This window comes from Rhinopithecus bieti, unplaced genomic scaffold (assembly GCF_001698545.2).
Source record: "Rhinopithecus bieti isolate Rb0 unplaced genomic scaffold, ASM169854v2 scaffold_35077, whole genome shotgun sequence".
Taxonomy (NCBI): Eukaryota; Metazoa; Chordata; class Mammalia; order Primates; family Cercopithecidae; genus Rhinopithecus; species Rhinopithecus bieti.
This window is the reverse complement of record NW_016814799.1, coordinates 104,940-120,530: the sequence shown is the minus strand read 5'-3', so window position 1 is coordinate 120,530 and position 15,591 is coordinate 104,940. Positions and strand designations below refer to the sequence as shown.

The 15,591-nt window shown below is 35.6% G+C and overlaps 1 protein-coding gene across 1 annotated transcript in view; it reads right to left on the bottom strand.

Annotated features, from left to right (window-relative positions):
• COL25A1 (collagen type XXV alpha 1 chain) overlaps positions 1–15,591 on the bottom strand; it is a 200,755-nt gene that overhangs the window by 81,579 nt on the left and 103,585 nt on the right. The window contains exons 10-13 of the mRNA XM_017852381.1: positions 14,392–14,418; positions 11,940–11,984; positions 5,197–5,229; positions 4,717–4,752 (exon numbers count right to left, since the gene is read on the bottom strand). Coding sequence (XP_017707870.1) covers positions 4,717–4,752; positions 5,197–5,229; positions 11,940–11,984; positions 14,392–14,418 — 141 coding nt within the window. The remainder of the gene's footprint in view (positions 1–4,716; positions 4,753–5,196; positions 5,230–11,939; positions 11,985–14,391; positions 14,419–15,591) is intronic.

Genomic DNA, 15,591 nt, shown 5'->3' with positions numbered 1-15,591 from the left:
TTCTGACAATTGTTGAGTCTGAGCAACCCTGCTTAGCAGCTTAGGGCTAATGGTACCACGCAGCTGTTGCTGAATACAGGTTTGAGATTAAGTAGTACATTTTGGGTGAGCATATTGGAGTCAAGCTTAACCTTCTCATTTTCACAGAGTTGTCTACATTATTTTAAGCCCAAAGAATGATAACAAGAGGTTCTATTGCTTAGAAAATCTCCTGAATTCTACTAAAGAAGTATAAAGGAATCTCAGGAGAAAATAAAAGTCCTCTCTGTTGGATTGAAGTGACTATTTTTTGTGGAAATAACATTTGAAGGCAAAAGGGTGATACTATTTCATGATGGCCAGTTAGTGGGATGACAACTAAAAGACACAGGAGCATTAAACTAACAGTTAAGTGACAAAATAAAGCATTTCCTTTCATCTAAATGCTTTAACAATCCACATTTCAAGGTACATCCACTAAGTCCAACCAGAAAGTATTATTACTTTCAAATTATGAAACAGCATAGTTTGTTCTAGTATTATCACAAAGTGATGTCTGAGACTGCTTGTTAAGCTGTGTGATTAGATCAAAAAAGGACAATGGTTTTCTTGATGATTTAGGTCAAAGTTACTTCAGGAATGCAAAAGAAAAATGATTCTGTCTGAAACTATATAAATGAAGGTTTGCATTGTGAACAATAAGACTAAAATGAGATTAAGCCAGAGGAGAAAGGCTGATTATTAAGAACTTGTTATTCCATTCAAAGAATGTCCAAGTAGTTAAATTTCACACAGATATAACATTATATATTTGATCTTCTTTTACTTTCTCTTTTACCTTTAAATCCATGAGTTTAAGAGGATCCAGTGAAAAGAGTTTGTATATATTTTTTGCTGAAAATTCTTTTATATTAAAAAAGTATAAGGCCTTTGAAAACAGTAAATTGCAATAGAATATACAACTAATAAAAGTAAACATATTGATGGCAAATCTATAGCTTTGTATGGTTTCAGAAAAGTCCCCCAAAACTCATTTTTGAAGACATTCCATCTGAAACGTTTGTGGAAATATGTAGGTTGTAACATTATTGTCCAACAGGTGTTCTCGTCATAACTTTCCCTCCCACCAAATGAAAGGATTGAATGACTACTTTAAAGAAAGATATTTATTTAAACATGCATGCATACATAGACACACACCCATATTTTAATCAAGAAAAGATGTGTAAGACATTATGAAATATTTTATAATGTAGATTGACTACTTACAGAGATTGAGCATTTAACTTTTCTCTACATCATATGTGTACTATGTATGTGTATTAAGTAATAAATGTATTTTTTAGTGAACAGATACTTTAGAAATTCTTATTTCTCATAGTTTTCATATTTCATAATTTGACCTTTCCAAGTTTATGTTTATCAGTTGATATGATGAAATAATACATGTAATGTTACCCTTTGTGGAACACCGCCTAACATTTTTAGGAAGACATTTTTTTCCTATATAAATCCTCTGTCTTTATACCATAAAAGGTTATCTTCTAACTAGGATAAGTGTGTCCAACCCACAGCCCACAGGCCACATGTAGCCCAGGATGGCTTTGAATGTGGCCCAACACAAATTCATAAACTTTCTTAAAACGTTATGAGATTTTTTGTGTGGTTTTCTTTTTTTTTTAGTTCATCAGCTGTTGTTAGTGTTAATGTATTTTATGTGTGGCCCTAGACAGTTCTTCTTCCAATGTGACCCAGGGAAGACAAAAGATCGGACACTCCTGAACTAGGCAATAGCTTTTCAGTTAACTTCTCCATTCTTGCCTATTCCTTGGCTCAGGGGCTTCTCTCAAGAACTCAATTTGGGGATGTACAGCCCAAAATTTGGGATCAGATCTTGGTCATAATTAGGATTTGGTTCATTATCCCATTCAAAGGGGATATCAAAATAAATCAAAAGTGTAACATATCTCTGTAAAGCTTAACCTTCAGGTTTAGACTTTTGCTTTTTTCCCCTTTCTTTCACCTTTCACTCTTCATTACAGGAGAACCTCAAAATCAGGACTCAGCCTTCACCTCATGTCCCTGCTAGAGTGCTCTATATATTTCTAGAGAGTTTAACTGGGAGGGGCCCTTCTGATAGGAGATCAAGTAATTTTACTCCTTTAAAATTAAAATATTTATTTTAAAAGATGTGGGAAAGTTAGGAAGGAAAGAATTAGGTGATGAAAAACAATACTTATTTTATAAATCTATACACTCACTCTACAAGCACATATATACACTCCAACTCACACATCAATCATATAGTAAACTCTTGAGGCTATAAAAGAAAGAAAATCCAATGAATTATTCCTACATTATGAAAATAACTCTAGATCTCAAACTCTCATGCTGAAAAAGACCACACAGTGGAAAGATAACTGATGAGTTTTTTGCTGTGTCACAATATTCTGTACTTTTCTGGGGTGTCTCTGACACAGGAGCCTAAAAGCCAATGAACCCCCAGCATTGTTCTGCAATGGAGAGGAAAATGCTGTGGAAGATCTCTTGAAGCAATTCTGTACTCAGTTCAGTTTATTTCTCTAATCTACATCAGCAGCAAGCAAGGACATACTTTACTTTTTTTTTTTTTTTTTTTTTTTTGGTGGGGTCTCCCTTCTTCGCCCGGGCTGGAGTGCAGTGGCCGGATCTCAGCTCACTGCAAGCTCCACCTCCCGGGTTCACGCCATTCTCCTGCCTCAGCCTCCCGAGTAGCTGGGACTACAGACGCCCGCCACCTCGCCCGGCTAGTTTTTTGTATTTTTTAGTAGAGACGGGGTTTCACAGTGTTAGCCAGGATGGTCTCGATCTCCTGACCTCGTGATCCGCCCGTCTCGGCCTCCCAAAGTGCTGGGATTACAGGCTTGAGCCACCGCGCCCGGCCACTTTACTTTTAAATCAACTTTGGGCTAAGTATTGCCAAATCCTGATATTAGACAAAGGAAGTCATAATATTGTGGGAAAGTGGGATTGTATCAAAGGGTAGAATCTGGCCTAAATATTAATGAAAAAGACGATGCTCACTTTAGGGCACATATTCATTCAGGAGAACTGTAAGCTTTTAAGGATTCTGCCCCTTCTCTCAGTATAGTTTAAAACTGGTTTTTAATGCAATGCAAAGGAAATCCAGTGTTCCCATGTGTAAATCTATAAACTTCCAGAATGAATCTAAACTGTATTTCTAAGTAATCATTATGATAAGGCAACATTTTATTAAGTAATTGAAAATCCATTTGAATATTCCACTCTGAAAACAGTGAAAACTATACAAGATTATAGCAGGTTTGTTTTGGTTTATTTTTTAGAGACACAACTGTCTTACAGACTTTTTAGCAAATCACGGATTTGGAGAGCAGTAAAAACTTAGACTTTAAATTTGAAAGACTAAAGGACCTAAAATTAGATTGCCTGAGAAGATCACTTGTTTTTTCAAACCAAAGCAGACCATGGATCTCTGTATCACTAATTCCAAATATCTCAAATAAAGAACTGATAGGAAATCTTAGAAAATAAATAGTAAAATTTGCAGAGTTCTGCTAGGCTCTTTGAAAGAGTTTCAACTTTACTTAAAACTGGGCCTAATGAGTCATTGCTTAGACTCTTAGTTTTAAGAGAAAAACCTGTTTTTAAATTAGAGAAATGTTAAAAGAATGTGAAAGGCCTCCTCAAAAATTATGTTCATCCTAAGTGTTTAAAATGAAGTAATTATCCTCTCAATGACTTCAAGAAGGTGGAAATATTATTTTACTATATCTTAAGGTTCCAAAATACAAGAAGGGATTTATTCTCTCTTCCCTTTTCTGCTAATGAGGTAAATTTTATTTGTCTATTCATATGTTTATCTACAACATCAGCTACTGCTAGACAAAGGCAGAGTCATGATCTTTAAGAGATTTATCCTAATACAGAATCCACATTTACATGCTAGCTACATCTGTGGTCTAAAATCTGACTGTATAGGCATCGATATCCAAATGCTCAGATAATAAACTGCTAGCATGTGTTTCCTGTTCAGACTCAAATGAGAGTATGAATCTAAACAGATTCACTGCATGTCCTCTAATTTATTGCTAAAATGACGTACAAATGCAAAAACCAAAAACTAATGTATCTAAAAAATGGTATGGCTAGTGCCTCTAATTAAAATTTAGTTCATTAACAAATTTAGTGTGTATAACAACACTCATGGCACAAGTAGATATAAGTCACATAAAAAATTATCAGTATGGAAGCATTTGCAATGATAGGAAAAGGAATATAATTCATAAAGAATTGTTCATCACTATTGAGACAGTTTAATGACAGTTAGATAGAAACATCAAAGCAACACAGCCAATTATAGACTTTTTTCCATTAAAAAGTTATTTTAAAAAAGATAGAAACATGCAGATTACCATTAAACATGCAAGATAAATTGTTGGCATTCCAACCCACCTGATCTTTGTTAGTTTCAAACAGCTAAGTATATGCAGACTTTATTTCATAAAGCATCCTTTTACATGTATAAAGTTTGTTTGCACATTGTGCTATGGTCATCATCAATAACTTTTAAAATGCACAATAACCAATAACACTCTGTAATGCAAAACATGAAAACCACATCATTTTGTAATAATTGTTTTCATATTACACAGTGGATGGTAGATATAAAATGGTGAATATGAGACAGTAAGAACACACTAGAGATAGAGATATTACCTTTTGCCCTGGACGACCAGATTCTCCAGGTTCTCCCTGGCCAAAGAAAACCGAAGATGAAAAAGACGGTCTTACAAGAATTTTCTAAAACCTTTAGGCCTCTGGGCACTGTCACAGGGATGGCCTAGTCCCCTTCTACAACCACATGTCTTTTATTTCCTTTATCCTGCGACTCTACATCTCATTAGACATAGTGATTTAATTTTTTTTTTTTTGCTGTAAATATACCTATAGATTACATATAAATCACATTTCCATAAAAACCAATCAGAAAGGGAAGAGAATGCAAGACTTCTTATTTAAACCCCCATCAAATTTCCCACAGATATTCCCTATTGCTTTTGAAGTCCAATTATTGCAGGAGAATAGGAACAGAGTGATAACCACCTAAGTTGCTAAAAAGGGAGAGAAAGTAGAGGCCTATAAAAATCAGAACTGTAAATCCTGGAGTACAACAAACACTTGCAAGGTTATAGTTACCTTAATTCCTGCAGCAGATGATCCAGGGTCACCCTAAAATGAAACCCAGGAGAGATTATGCCACAAGTTATGAGAATAGGAAACATCACAAGCACCCAGAGAGCCATTACCAACACAGGTACTCAAAGGGTACCTCATGACTAATGGGCCTAACTATGCTCCATAAGACTTTGTACCAATATCTCAGCTGTTAAGATGTCAACATTTCCAAGATAAACAATGTACTTCCTAAAAACATGAGTTTACTTCACATGCAGATACATAAGGACTACATTCTGTGAAATAAACACAAATATGAATTTCTTCCCTGGATACAGTGCTAAAAATACATTGTGAAGCAATAAATTACAATTTAGGGATATGGAACTTTTGGCTTTCTCTATTCCTGGAATTTATTAATGCCATCAGCTATCATTTACTGGGAGTTCCCTGACCCTTTTGCTCTTCAGCAAGTCAAGGTTCAATAGACGAAGTCAGAGGTTAATGATGTCGAGTTAGAAAAAGCCACGCAGCAGATCAGTTTGTTTTCCTCATGAAGCACTGTCACAGTTACAATGGGCACGTTTTTTCCAGCTTTACACTTATTTCATTGTAACTCAGGCACCAGGAAGTTACAGGATGATGGATGACTTGTGGGTGAGGGGGACACATGTGAGCTCTGAGAGAAAGTCTTGAGACAGAATCTGTTTTTTAAAAGGCACTGTATTCCAGCCAGATTTCGTGGAGTGTGAATACTTCTCTAAAGCAAACGTGTTATAAATAAGCAGATAGGAACTAATGGGGAAAATAATATGGAGGGTAGCTGCGAATGTTGCTTATTTCTGAAATGAGGTCGGCAAAGGGCCTAGAATTTCAAGTTCCTTCTAGCCCTCTCTGTCTCATGAATATGCTAGAAGGAAAAAGAAAAGGTCATTTGAGACTGTCAAGAAAACAGAAACAGCCACAGGAGGGAGGCACATATTGGGATTTCCTCAGCTGTCTCATCTGTACAAATGCTCAAGGAGCTCCGGGGGCCCATTTCCTTGTTCTAGATTCCAGAAGCTCCTCATCAATCTCTTTTAGAGACAGACATAAGGCCTCAGGCCTCTGTACATGAGCCACTTGCCCAGCTCCCTCAATTTCTCTCCCCTCTGCCCATGGCTGGCACTTTCTCTCTTCAATTCTTGGCCTAAGTGGCTTTTTTTCAAAGACCCCTTCACCAACTAGCCTAGACACATCAGACGCATGCCCCTCATGCACACATCTTACTCCGTAGCATTGTGGTCTGTTCATGTCCACCGCAGCTTACTTTCTAACTGACTATTTATGTTTCCTGCCTATTCATTGTCTATCTCTCTGTTAGACAGTTAGTTGAATGTGAGCAGATTTTGGATCTATTTTTATTCAGTGCCCTGGCCCATAGTATATGCTCAATACATATATGGTGAACGAATGAACAAATCTCAAAAGAATTTTTAAACAGGTCAGTTGTCAGGGATCAAAAAGTAAAATTCTTTAGGAAGGGAAAAAAAAAGCTTAGGAAAGAGAAGGAAATAGCAAATTAGCTCGTTAAGTAAACCGATAGTTATGTGAGTTTCTTTGACATCTATAATTGCTATACCTCCTGTTGAAAATTAAAATGTAACTAAACATAAAGAAGAAGGGGACCCTAATACTGTCTTACTGTAGAATGAGACTAATTTCTCTTGCCAATCATTAATATCCAATTGAGTTCCAAATGGGAAGCAACATAAATATGTCCAATAAAAAGAATACTTATTTCTACTAAATTAAATCTGAAAGCCATCAGTATCAGTGAAAGCCATCAATGAATCAGGTTTGCAGTATTTTATACAATAATATCTTTGAATTCATAAAAGCAATTTTGACTCTACAAAGTTCCTACTTTGTCTCATTTAAACCTCACAAAACTCTCATGAAATAAAGGGGGCAGATATTATTATTTCCATTTAATAAACAAGGATATCAAAGCAGCTAGCTAAAAATTGGGGCTTTCCTAAATGTCCAGCTGCCATGTTTTGTGTTTTTTTTTTTTTTTTTTTTTTTGGAATAGAAAAGAATTGGTTGGCCTTATTTCATTTTGACGCAACATGGACATAAAGGCTGTTAGTTAAACTTGTAAATACAAAGAAGCTGGCTTGTAGTTAATTGTAGTTTAATTCAATTCTTAATGAAAAGCATCCAGATAATCCCTTAATGTGAGTAAAGACAGATTTAGTTCTCATAAAAAGTAGATGGGAAGAAAAAGGACAGTTCTGTTGAAAGGGCAATATATTTGTGGGAAATCTGGAGCAGTTCCAATTTGATGGACAACTAAGGAGTGGATCTATTTTTTCTTTTTTTTTTAAAGACTTAGAACTGTGAAATCTCAAGGAATTTTTACAACTTTTAAGTGGTTACATGACTGCGGGAAGACAGTCATAAGTTAAGCATTTTAAAGGATAATGCTGCAAGTAGTGGAAATAAAATAGTGTGTGTTTATAATCCTCCTTCCCCACAAAGTGAAAATGAATACTGGATTAAAGTAGGGGGAAAAACCCCAACTATGTCTTAAGTATACTCTTAGCTTCGTAAGTCAGTTGGCTTGGAAATAAACATTTCTACAGGGTAAGTTATAGATGAGGAAATACTATAAGAAGATATTTTAGATAAATGAATTTGACTTTACTATGTTTCATTCAAGCACAGTTTCCATTTTTGTTTGTGATTATTTTCAAAACAACACTCAGTAGATAATTATATGTGTGTGTTAATAAGGCGTATGTGGATATATGAAGTGAATGTAGTGACTTATTTTTATCATTCGTTAATTCATTCAACAAATACTTATCAAGCACTAATTGTGTGCCAGACATATCTATTAATAGATGCTGAGAGCTGGGAGATAACATTAAGCAATGCAGTTACAATCCCTGTCCTTGTCCTGCATTGCAATCATCATTTTCTAATATATGTAGTGCAAAAATATTGTTGATGGAAAGCATGAATGATAATTTATTTTTTTCTTTCTTTCCTTTTTTTTTTTTTTTGAAATCTGGTGTAGGAAGAGACTGTCAGGTTTGGAAAATTCTGTGTCACTATGCATGCACAGAAGACGCGATAAGCAAATGCATGGCTATCAAAGGAATTATAAGGAGTGCTGTGGAGCATATAGCAGGTGACCTACCTAGTCCAGAGGAGACTAAAGGCTGCTCCAGGGAAATGACATAAATTAAGTTTACAGTGGACTGAAGAATGAGTAAGATTAGAAAGTAGAGAAGTGATGATGAGGAGTCGGGGGAGGAGGACAGACAGCAACAGTATTCTAAATTATGGAAATGATGTGTGGTAATTAGGGAAGGCCCGGCACTGATTGGTGCAGGAGTGCCCACTGGGATAGGCCTTCAGGTGTGATTTTATGAAAAGAAGACAGTTTCGTTGGCTGTAAATATGATGTGGCTTCTGAAAAGGCTCAGAGGATGCAAGTCAAAGATGCATTTTCATAATTCATACTTCATACTTCATACATGCATCTTTGCTATGTAGATGTGAAGTATGAAGATGAAGACAAGTGTGAATACACATAGGAATGGAAATGGGGGAGAGGGGAGCAAAGAAAAAAAAACAGGCAATGTTAAGAAAGCGAAGGCAGAGCTTTTGAATCAACAGACAGAATTGTGAAGAGTAGAGTGATGTGGCCAAACCATTCAGTGTGCAGCACAAACACCCCATTTCGCACAGGAGAAAATAGATAAGAAATCAATTTCTACATTTGTTGGTGGGGTTAACACTCCTAAGAGTGGGACATAATCCTTCGACAGTAACTCTACACATGACTGAACTCCATCTTTGGCAGGTTTATGCTCTTAAACCTAGGGTGTACCACGATTGTTGGCCAGAGTGTGCTGAAGTTGCTGGCCACAGAGAAAACCCAGTCTAGTGGTTTTTATAGTTCCACAGTATTTCCAGATGACCAGTCTGGAAAGGTTTAGATTACTTTACCATCCAAAGGCGCTGAGTTGAATCAAAAGGAAAAAAAATTCCTATTAAAGTCAATCAATGACGTAATTTACTACATCAATGGCAGAAAAGAAGGATTTAAAAAAATTTTTACATCTCAAACTTGGTAAACGATGAATGAGTTTCACATACTGTACACAAAGGCCATGAGAAGAGTGTTTCCAACATGCTGGAAACAAATTATGTGACAGAAGGAGGAAATGTTTAAAAAAACACATCAAAAATTATATTGCAATTACAGCATTCTTGGGATAAATGCTACAGGTCGGATTACATATTATACACATTACAGATTCCTATTTACAATCCCCTGTTTAGACCCATTGAAGGTTTATAGAAATGATTTCCGTTTTAACTGAAGCATTTCTTATACTTAATTTCAGTTGACTAATAAAACTTTTGATAAAAAAAGAAAACAATCTAGTTGATTTCAATTTCCATGTGGGAAGAAAAGCTAATATTTATTGAGAGTTTATTATGTGTGAGTCAGTATGGGAAATGATTTGCATTAATATATAAAATAAGAACGGTATTCCTTTGAGATGACCTTGGTCTTTTCAAAGAAAAAAGCTGTTTCACCATTGTAAAATTAAATTGCAAAAAATTTAATTTTACAATATGATTAAAGAAATAATTTTGTCCTACATTCCAAAAATGAAACTTTAAAAAGACATCTTTTAAGCATAAAATTCTCTACATAAATCCACATAGGCATAGTTCAGATGTAGTATAAATTTTTTTCACTTGAAAAAAATTGCCCTCTGTGTAGAATATTTCCTTTCTTTTAAGTGGAGGTTGGTAACTATGGCCAAATTCAGTTGGCCACCTGCAAGACCCAGGAGCTAAAAATGGTTTTTAAGAATCAAAATAACAATAATATTTCATGACACATGAAAATTACATGAAATTAAAGTTTCAGTGTCCAGAAATAAAGTTTTATTGGAACACAGCCTACTCACTTGTTTATGTATTGTCTATGGTTGCTTTCATGCCATAACAACAGAGTTGAGTAGCTGTGACAGAGACCACATGGCCCACAAAATCTAAAATATTTATGTTCTGGCACTTTACTGACTTCTGCTTTTAAGCAAAAACAAGCAAGTTAGATGTAACACCAGGTTTATATATTTAGGGTTTCAAATTTTGACTTTGAGAGTAATCAGGGTATATCATTGGTCTCATTTGTATTAAACAGATTCATGCCATATTTGATTGCAGCACGATACTTAAAGTTGGCAGATAAATAAAATGGGCCTATAGCAGTGATATGCAACTGTGGGTGTGTGGCTTTGTCCCCTAGGTAACATTTGACAATGCCTGGAGACATGTTTGATTGTCACAACTCAGAGGTGCTATAGGCATCTTGTGGGTAGAGGCCAAAAATGATGCTAAACATCTGAGGGCCCCATAACAGAGAATTATCTGGCCCCAAATGTCAATGATAGTGCTGAGGTTGAGAAACACAGATCTATAAGAAACTGACAGCCCACTCTAATTTCTAGACTCCTTGAATATAAATACAATTGCTACTTGGTGACATTAATTCACTCCTACCACACATGCCATATTTATATTAATATTTATGAGAAGAAAAAAGATAAATTTCTTTTTATTTTGTGGCTATGTTTTTATGACTAACCATTATCCATCTGTACTGTAATAATTTTCAAAGTGGAATAATTTCCAAAGTCTCAACTGTAAGGCTAAATAAATACATCTTCATCACTCAATTACTTAGCTTGATTTAAATTAAAACCCATCTGACTTTATTCTATTTTCAATTTCTTAAAAGATCTTCTTAATCCTTAAAACATAGCACAAGTGAAGTATAACAACTTTCCTATGTCAGAGGTATCTATAAAGTATGAATCCAAGCAAAAGCTGTAATGATAGACTGAGGAAAAATAAGAAGAGAGGAGGCAGAAGACAAGCCACAAAGCTACTGCAGTATAAATGCTAGTAATGGTTTAAAAGACCCTTTGCCCAGGGAAGAATATGAAGCCTGACAAAATATCCAGATTTAGTGGAAGTTGAATTGAGGTAAATTTTCAAGACTGTATTAGAGGGTCTAATCAAGTGACATTAACTTATAATCAAACTTTTCTTTTCCTGTTCTTTTTAAAATTATTATTTCAATGGGTTTTGGGGGGAATAGGGGGCATTTGGTTACATGGATAAGTTCTTTAGTGGCGAGTTCCGAGATTTTGGTGCACCCATCACCCAAGCAGTATACACAACACCCAATGTGTAGTCTTTTAATCTCAGCCCCCTCCCACACTTTCCCCAAGGCCCCAAAGTCCATTATATCATTCTTATGCCTTATAATCAGACTTTTAAATCTCATTCCAATTCTCTGACATGTTCTCTCCTGAAACTGGTACAACCTGAATCACTTTAGGTCTCTATTTTCATATCTCTGAGTATAAAGGGAGCGTCCCATTTACACATGAATAAGTATTTTAATTCCTTGAAAGCCATATTAATGAAAACTTAGCTATACATTTTCTATAATTTTTGATATATCATTTTACTTTGAAATGTTTTAATTTGTGGATAGGAGCTTGTGGAATAATCACCTTTTATAAATCAAATATTTAAATGTTTTCTAATCTTGGAGAATGATCTCTGACCTTTTCATATTTAGCAACTCTCACTCATCTCTCTAAAAATCTCACATCTTCATATAACTTGAAATAAAATTTCTTGCTCATATATGTACCCTTTCATATCTTACAAAACTGTACCTTTTCACCTGTGTCACCTTTGGGGCCGTTCTCTCCAGCGTCTCCCTGAGGAGGGGAAACAAGTGACACATGTAAAATACATTGGTGACATTAAGCAAAGAGTATTTTTCATTATTTTAAGCTTTCTTTCATGAACACTAGATATTAAAATCTGTTGCAAATGCTCTATAGAGCTAATGTATTTATACTTGACCAGTTGTCTGATATCAATAAAAGAAATTTTACTACAACGAACACGGCTGAACAGTTTTAAACTATTCCACAGTATTAACAGAAGACACTTGCTTATCTATCTTCCAATGCCTTATTTGGGCACCTAAAGCCTCCTTAATTCTGTCTCTCCTCAAAGTTCCACTCAAACAAAGGTTTTCTTCTGACAGTTCTCTGAATATGCCATGGGCCTTACCACCTCTGAGTCCTCCTTCATACTATTTCTGTCACCTGGATCCCTCGCCTCTCTTTCCCTTTCCATCTGTATAAATCCTGCCCTGTCTCCATCTCAAATCTCCAGGGCCTCAAAGTACATGACAGGGCCCTCAAAATCTGTGGACTGAATATTTATTTATCTAGGCCTACATGGTTTGCACTTGTGAAATGAATGTTTTATGCTTTACTAGAAAAATATAAAAAATCATAGTTTATGCTTTTAATTGTTATTTTGAGACTTTCTATGCCTGTTCCTTCACTGACATCTCTTTTCTGCCTACAGAACAATGCATTAGGGAAATAAAGCATTCGTTTATTATCCATGCTTTCTTCCTTCAATTCTGAATTCTTCAATATAAGTCTTACAATATGTTATGTGGAAATGTTATGGACTTTGGAGCCAGGGAGACAGCCCAGTTCCAGCACCTACTGGGCAAATGAGATTCTCTTTGCATCAGGTTTCTCCCGTGCAATGTAAGGGAAAGGATAATTTACACAGTTATAAGAAATAAGTGCTACACTGTGTGGAAAGCAACTAGGACAGTATCTGGCACATCATAAGCTATTAATGATAACAATGCATTACTATTCACATATTCTATAGGCTGGAATGCAGTCACTTTTCTATTACTTAAAAAGTTTCTCAAAATAGGACAGAAACTATTGATCATAACTTTCTTGGGAGAGGGGAGAAAGGAAGTTGGGAAGGGAGACTTTCACTTTTTCTCTGTATTTTGCTTTATTCTTTCAAATAAGCATGAAGTCAGTCTGCTTGGGCATTTGTTTACGGTGACGAATACACTGGGGCAGGCCACGAGAGCCTGGGACACTTTCTCTGATGAACGCCTGGTATGGTGCTGATACTGCTCTTTTTCCCTTCTAAATTCTACACAAAAGAGTCACCCAGTGACTAATTAATTTCAAATTAATTACCATGAACTGATTGGATGCTAAATAAATATCCTAGTAATGTGTTATGAGGGACCTTTGATAGGCAGTTGATTTGCATGCTTTTATAAAATTGCACAAAATCCCTCTATTAAAAAACAAAACAAACAAACAAACCTTCTTAGTATGGAAACTGGCAGAGAGTAATTGCAAAGCGAAGGGTTTAACTGAACTGCCTCCTCAGGAGACTGCCCTTTCCACCCACATATTTTGCTCTCCCTCCACTAATGTTTTGTTTTCTTTACAATGTTGAAAATACAGTTGTAATCAAGAATTTTCTTGATCTTTAGATAAACTTCTTTTGAGATTAGAGGTTATAAAACTCATTTGTCAGAAAGACCATATCACTTACGAAGAGCATGATGCAGTAACTTGGTAGTTTCCTACTCAGCATATTTTTCAAACACTATTAAAATAAGTAGCATGAGAACCAGGAAAATAAGTATCATAACAAGCAATCAGAGCCTAAAAATAATCAGGACAGGCCCAAGTAAGGAAAAGAGTCTAGGATAATTTAACACTCTGCTTTTCCTATTTCTCTTTTTGGTTTTTATGGGAATTCTTTGTGGGCAACCTTCAGATAATTGCTGCAGGTAAACATCTGTATCCATTTAACCTAGTGACATCAGAAGCAGTAGAGAGAGATGCGGGTGCTTGGAAAAGTATTAGAACGGCATTAGCAAGTAGGCAGACCAGATTTTGCAGGCCTAAGGATTTTTGAAACCCATTTAAAAGCCTGATACAGAATGTTTAAATTTGTTCTCTTTCTCTTCATTTTTAAATATTTGTTCTGAAGGTACATCGGCACCTTTCTTTTATTTTTTAAAACTTTTTTTTAACCCAAATTTTGTCTATACATAAGAATCACACTATTTCCTCCTTCCACTAATTAACAGTTTGAAAAAACACAGGGGTCATTATATCTATATCTATATATCTATATCTATCTACCTACCTACCTACCTATTAATCTACCCACTCATCCATCCATTCACGCATACAGTTTAGTTTGGGTACTTCTTTGGTATGCTGGTGGTGGGGAGTAGGGAGAAAGAAATACAGGCAGAATCATTCTTACCTTTTCACCTTGTTCTCCAGATTCTCCCTGAGCAAAAGGACAGAGATTGGGTGACATCACATCATAAAACACCTAATTTTATGATCCTTATTAAACAAAACAGATATTGAACTTACTAGGTAAGTTATGCATGACACTTTCTATTTTGGCTACATGTAGTTGTTATATGAAAACAAATGATAAAATGAGTTTCCTGGAGAATGTGAGCATGAATACCAATTATCAAATGTAATCTTAATTTTTTGCTTTTATAGCACTAAGAAATGTATTTGAAGATAATCATCCAGAAACTGGCTTTTGGAGCACTAAGGAGAACAATGGTGTGGCAATTCAGTATCTTGAGAGGCTTCTTAGCCTACAATTTTTTATTCTGCTTAAACTCAGAGTTAGTAAGGTAGACTAGCATATTTTTCTGAAAATCCTTTTATTCAAAGCATTCCCTGGTTCATAGATCATTTCAAGGTTCTAGGGTGCCAGGGTAGTTACCCAATCTGTCTTGCCCTAACATGACCATAAACAGTCCTAATCTTGAACCCCTTACAATATCATAAACTCTCTTTAGCTTCTGGTAACCAGCATGTTCCAGATCAGGTATATTTTAGGAGGCACCTTCAAGAAAGACACCAGAATGGGGCAGAATTGAAGTGAGTTTAGGAATGATGTCCCTACTCAAAATGATGACATGGATGGCATGAGGACTAAAATGCAAAATGGTATCCTGAAGAGAATTTCATTTTCACTTTACCCAGCAAAGGACAGAGGTTGGAGCAGGAGAGTAGGAGTCCTAAAGTAAATCATATACATTATGATGTAGTTTCCTATGAAAAGCTTGAGTGAATGTTGCCATAAGATCAGACTGCTTTGGAAAAAAGATGAAATAAAGCAATTATCATTTTTTTTTTTTTAATTATACTTTAAGTTCTAGGGTACATGTGCATAACGTGCAGGTTTGTTACATATGTATACTCATTTTTTTTTTTTTTTTTAATTTATAACCCACTGCAGAAGTCAGTTTGGAAGCAAGACTCTTTTCTCCGGAACTCAACCTGACCCTTTGGCTTTCTGCATTTCTGGTCACCTTCACTGCTCAACACCCATCCTGATGGTCGCTAGGCAACACCAGAATAGCACTGTGAACATGCATTAAGCATTAACTCCTATTGTCTGGTGTTTTAGCATGGAGAAACAGAGAGAAGAAGA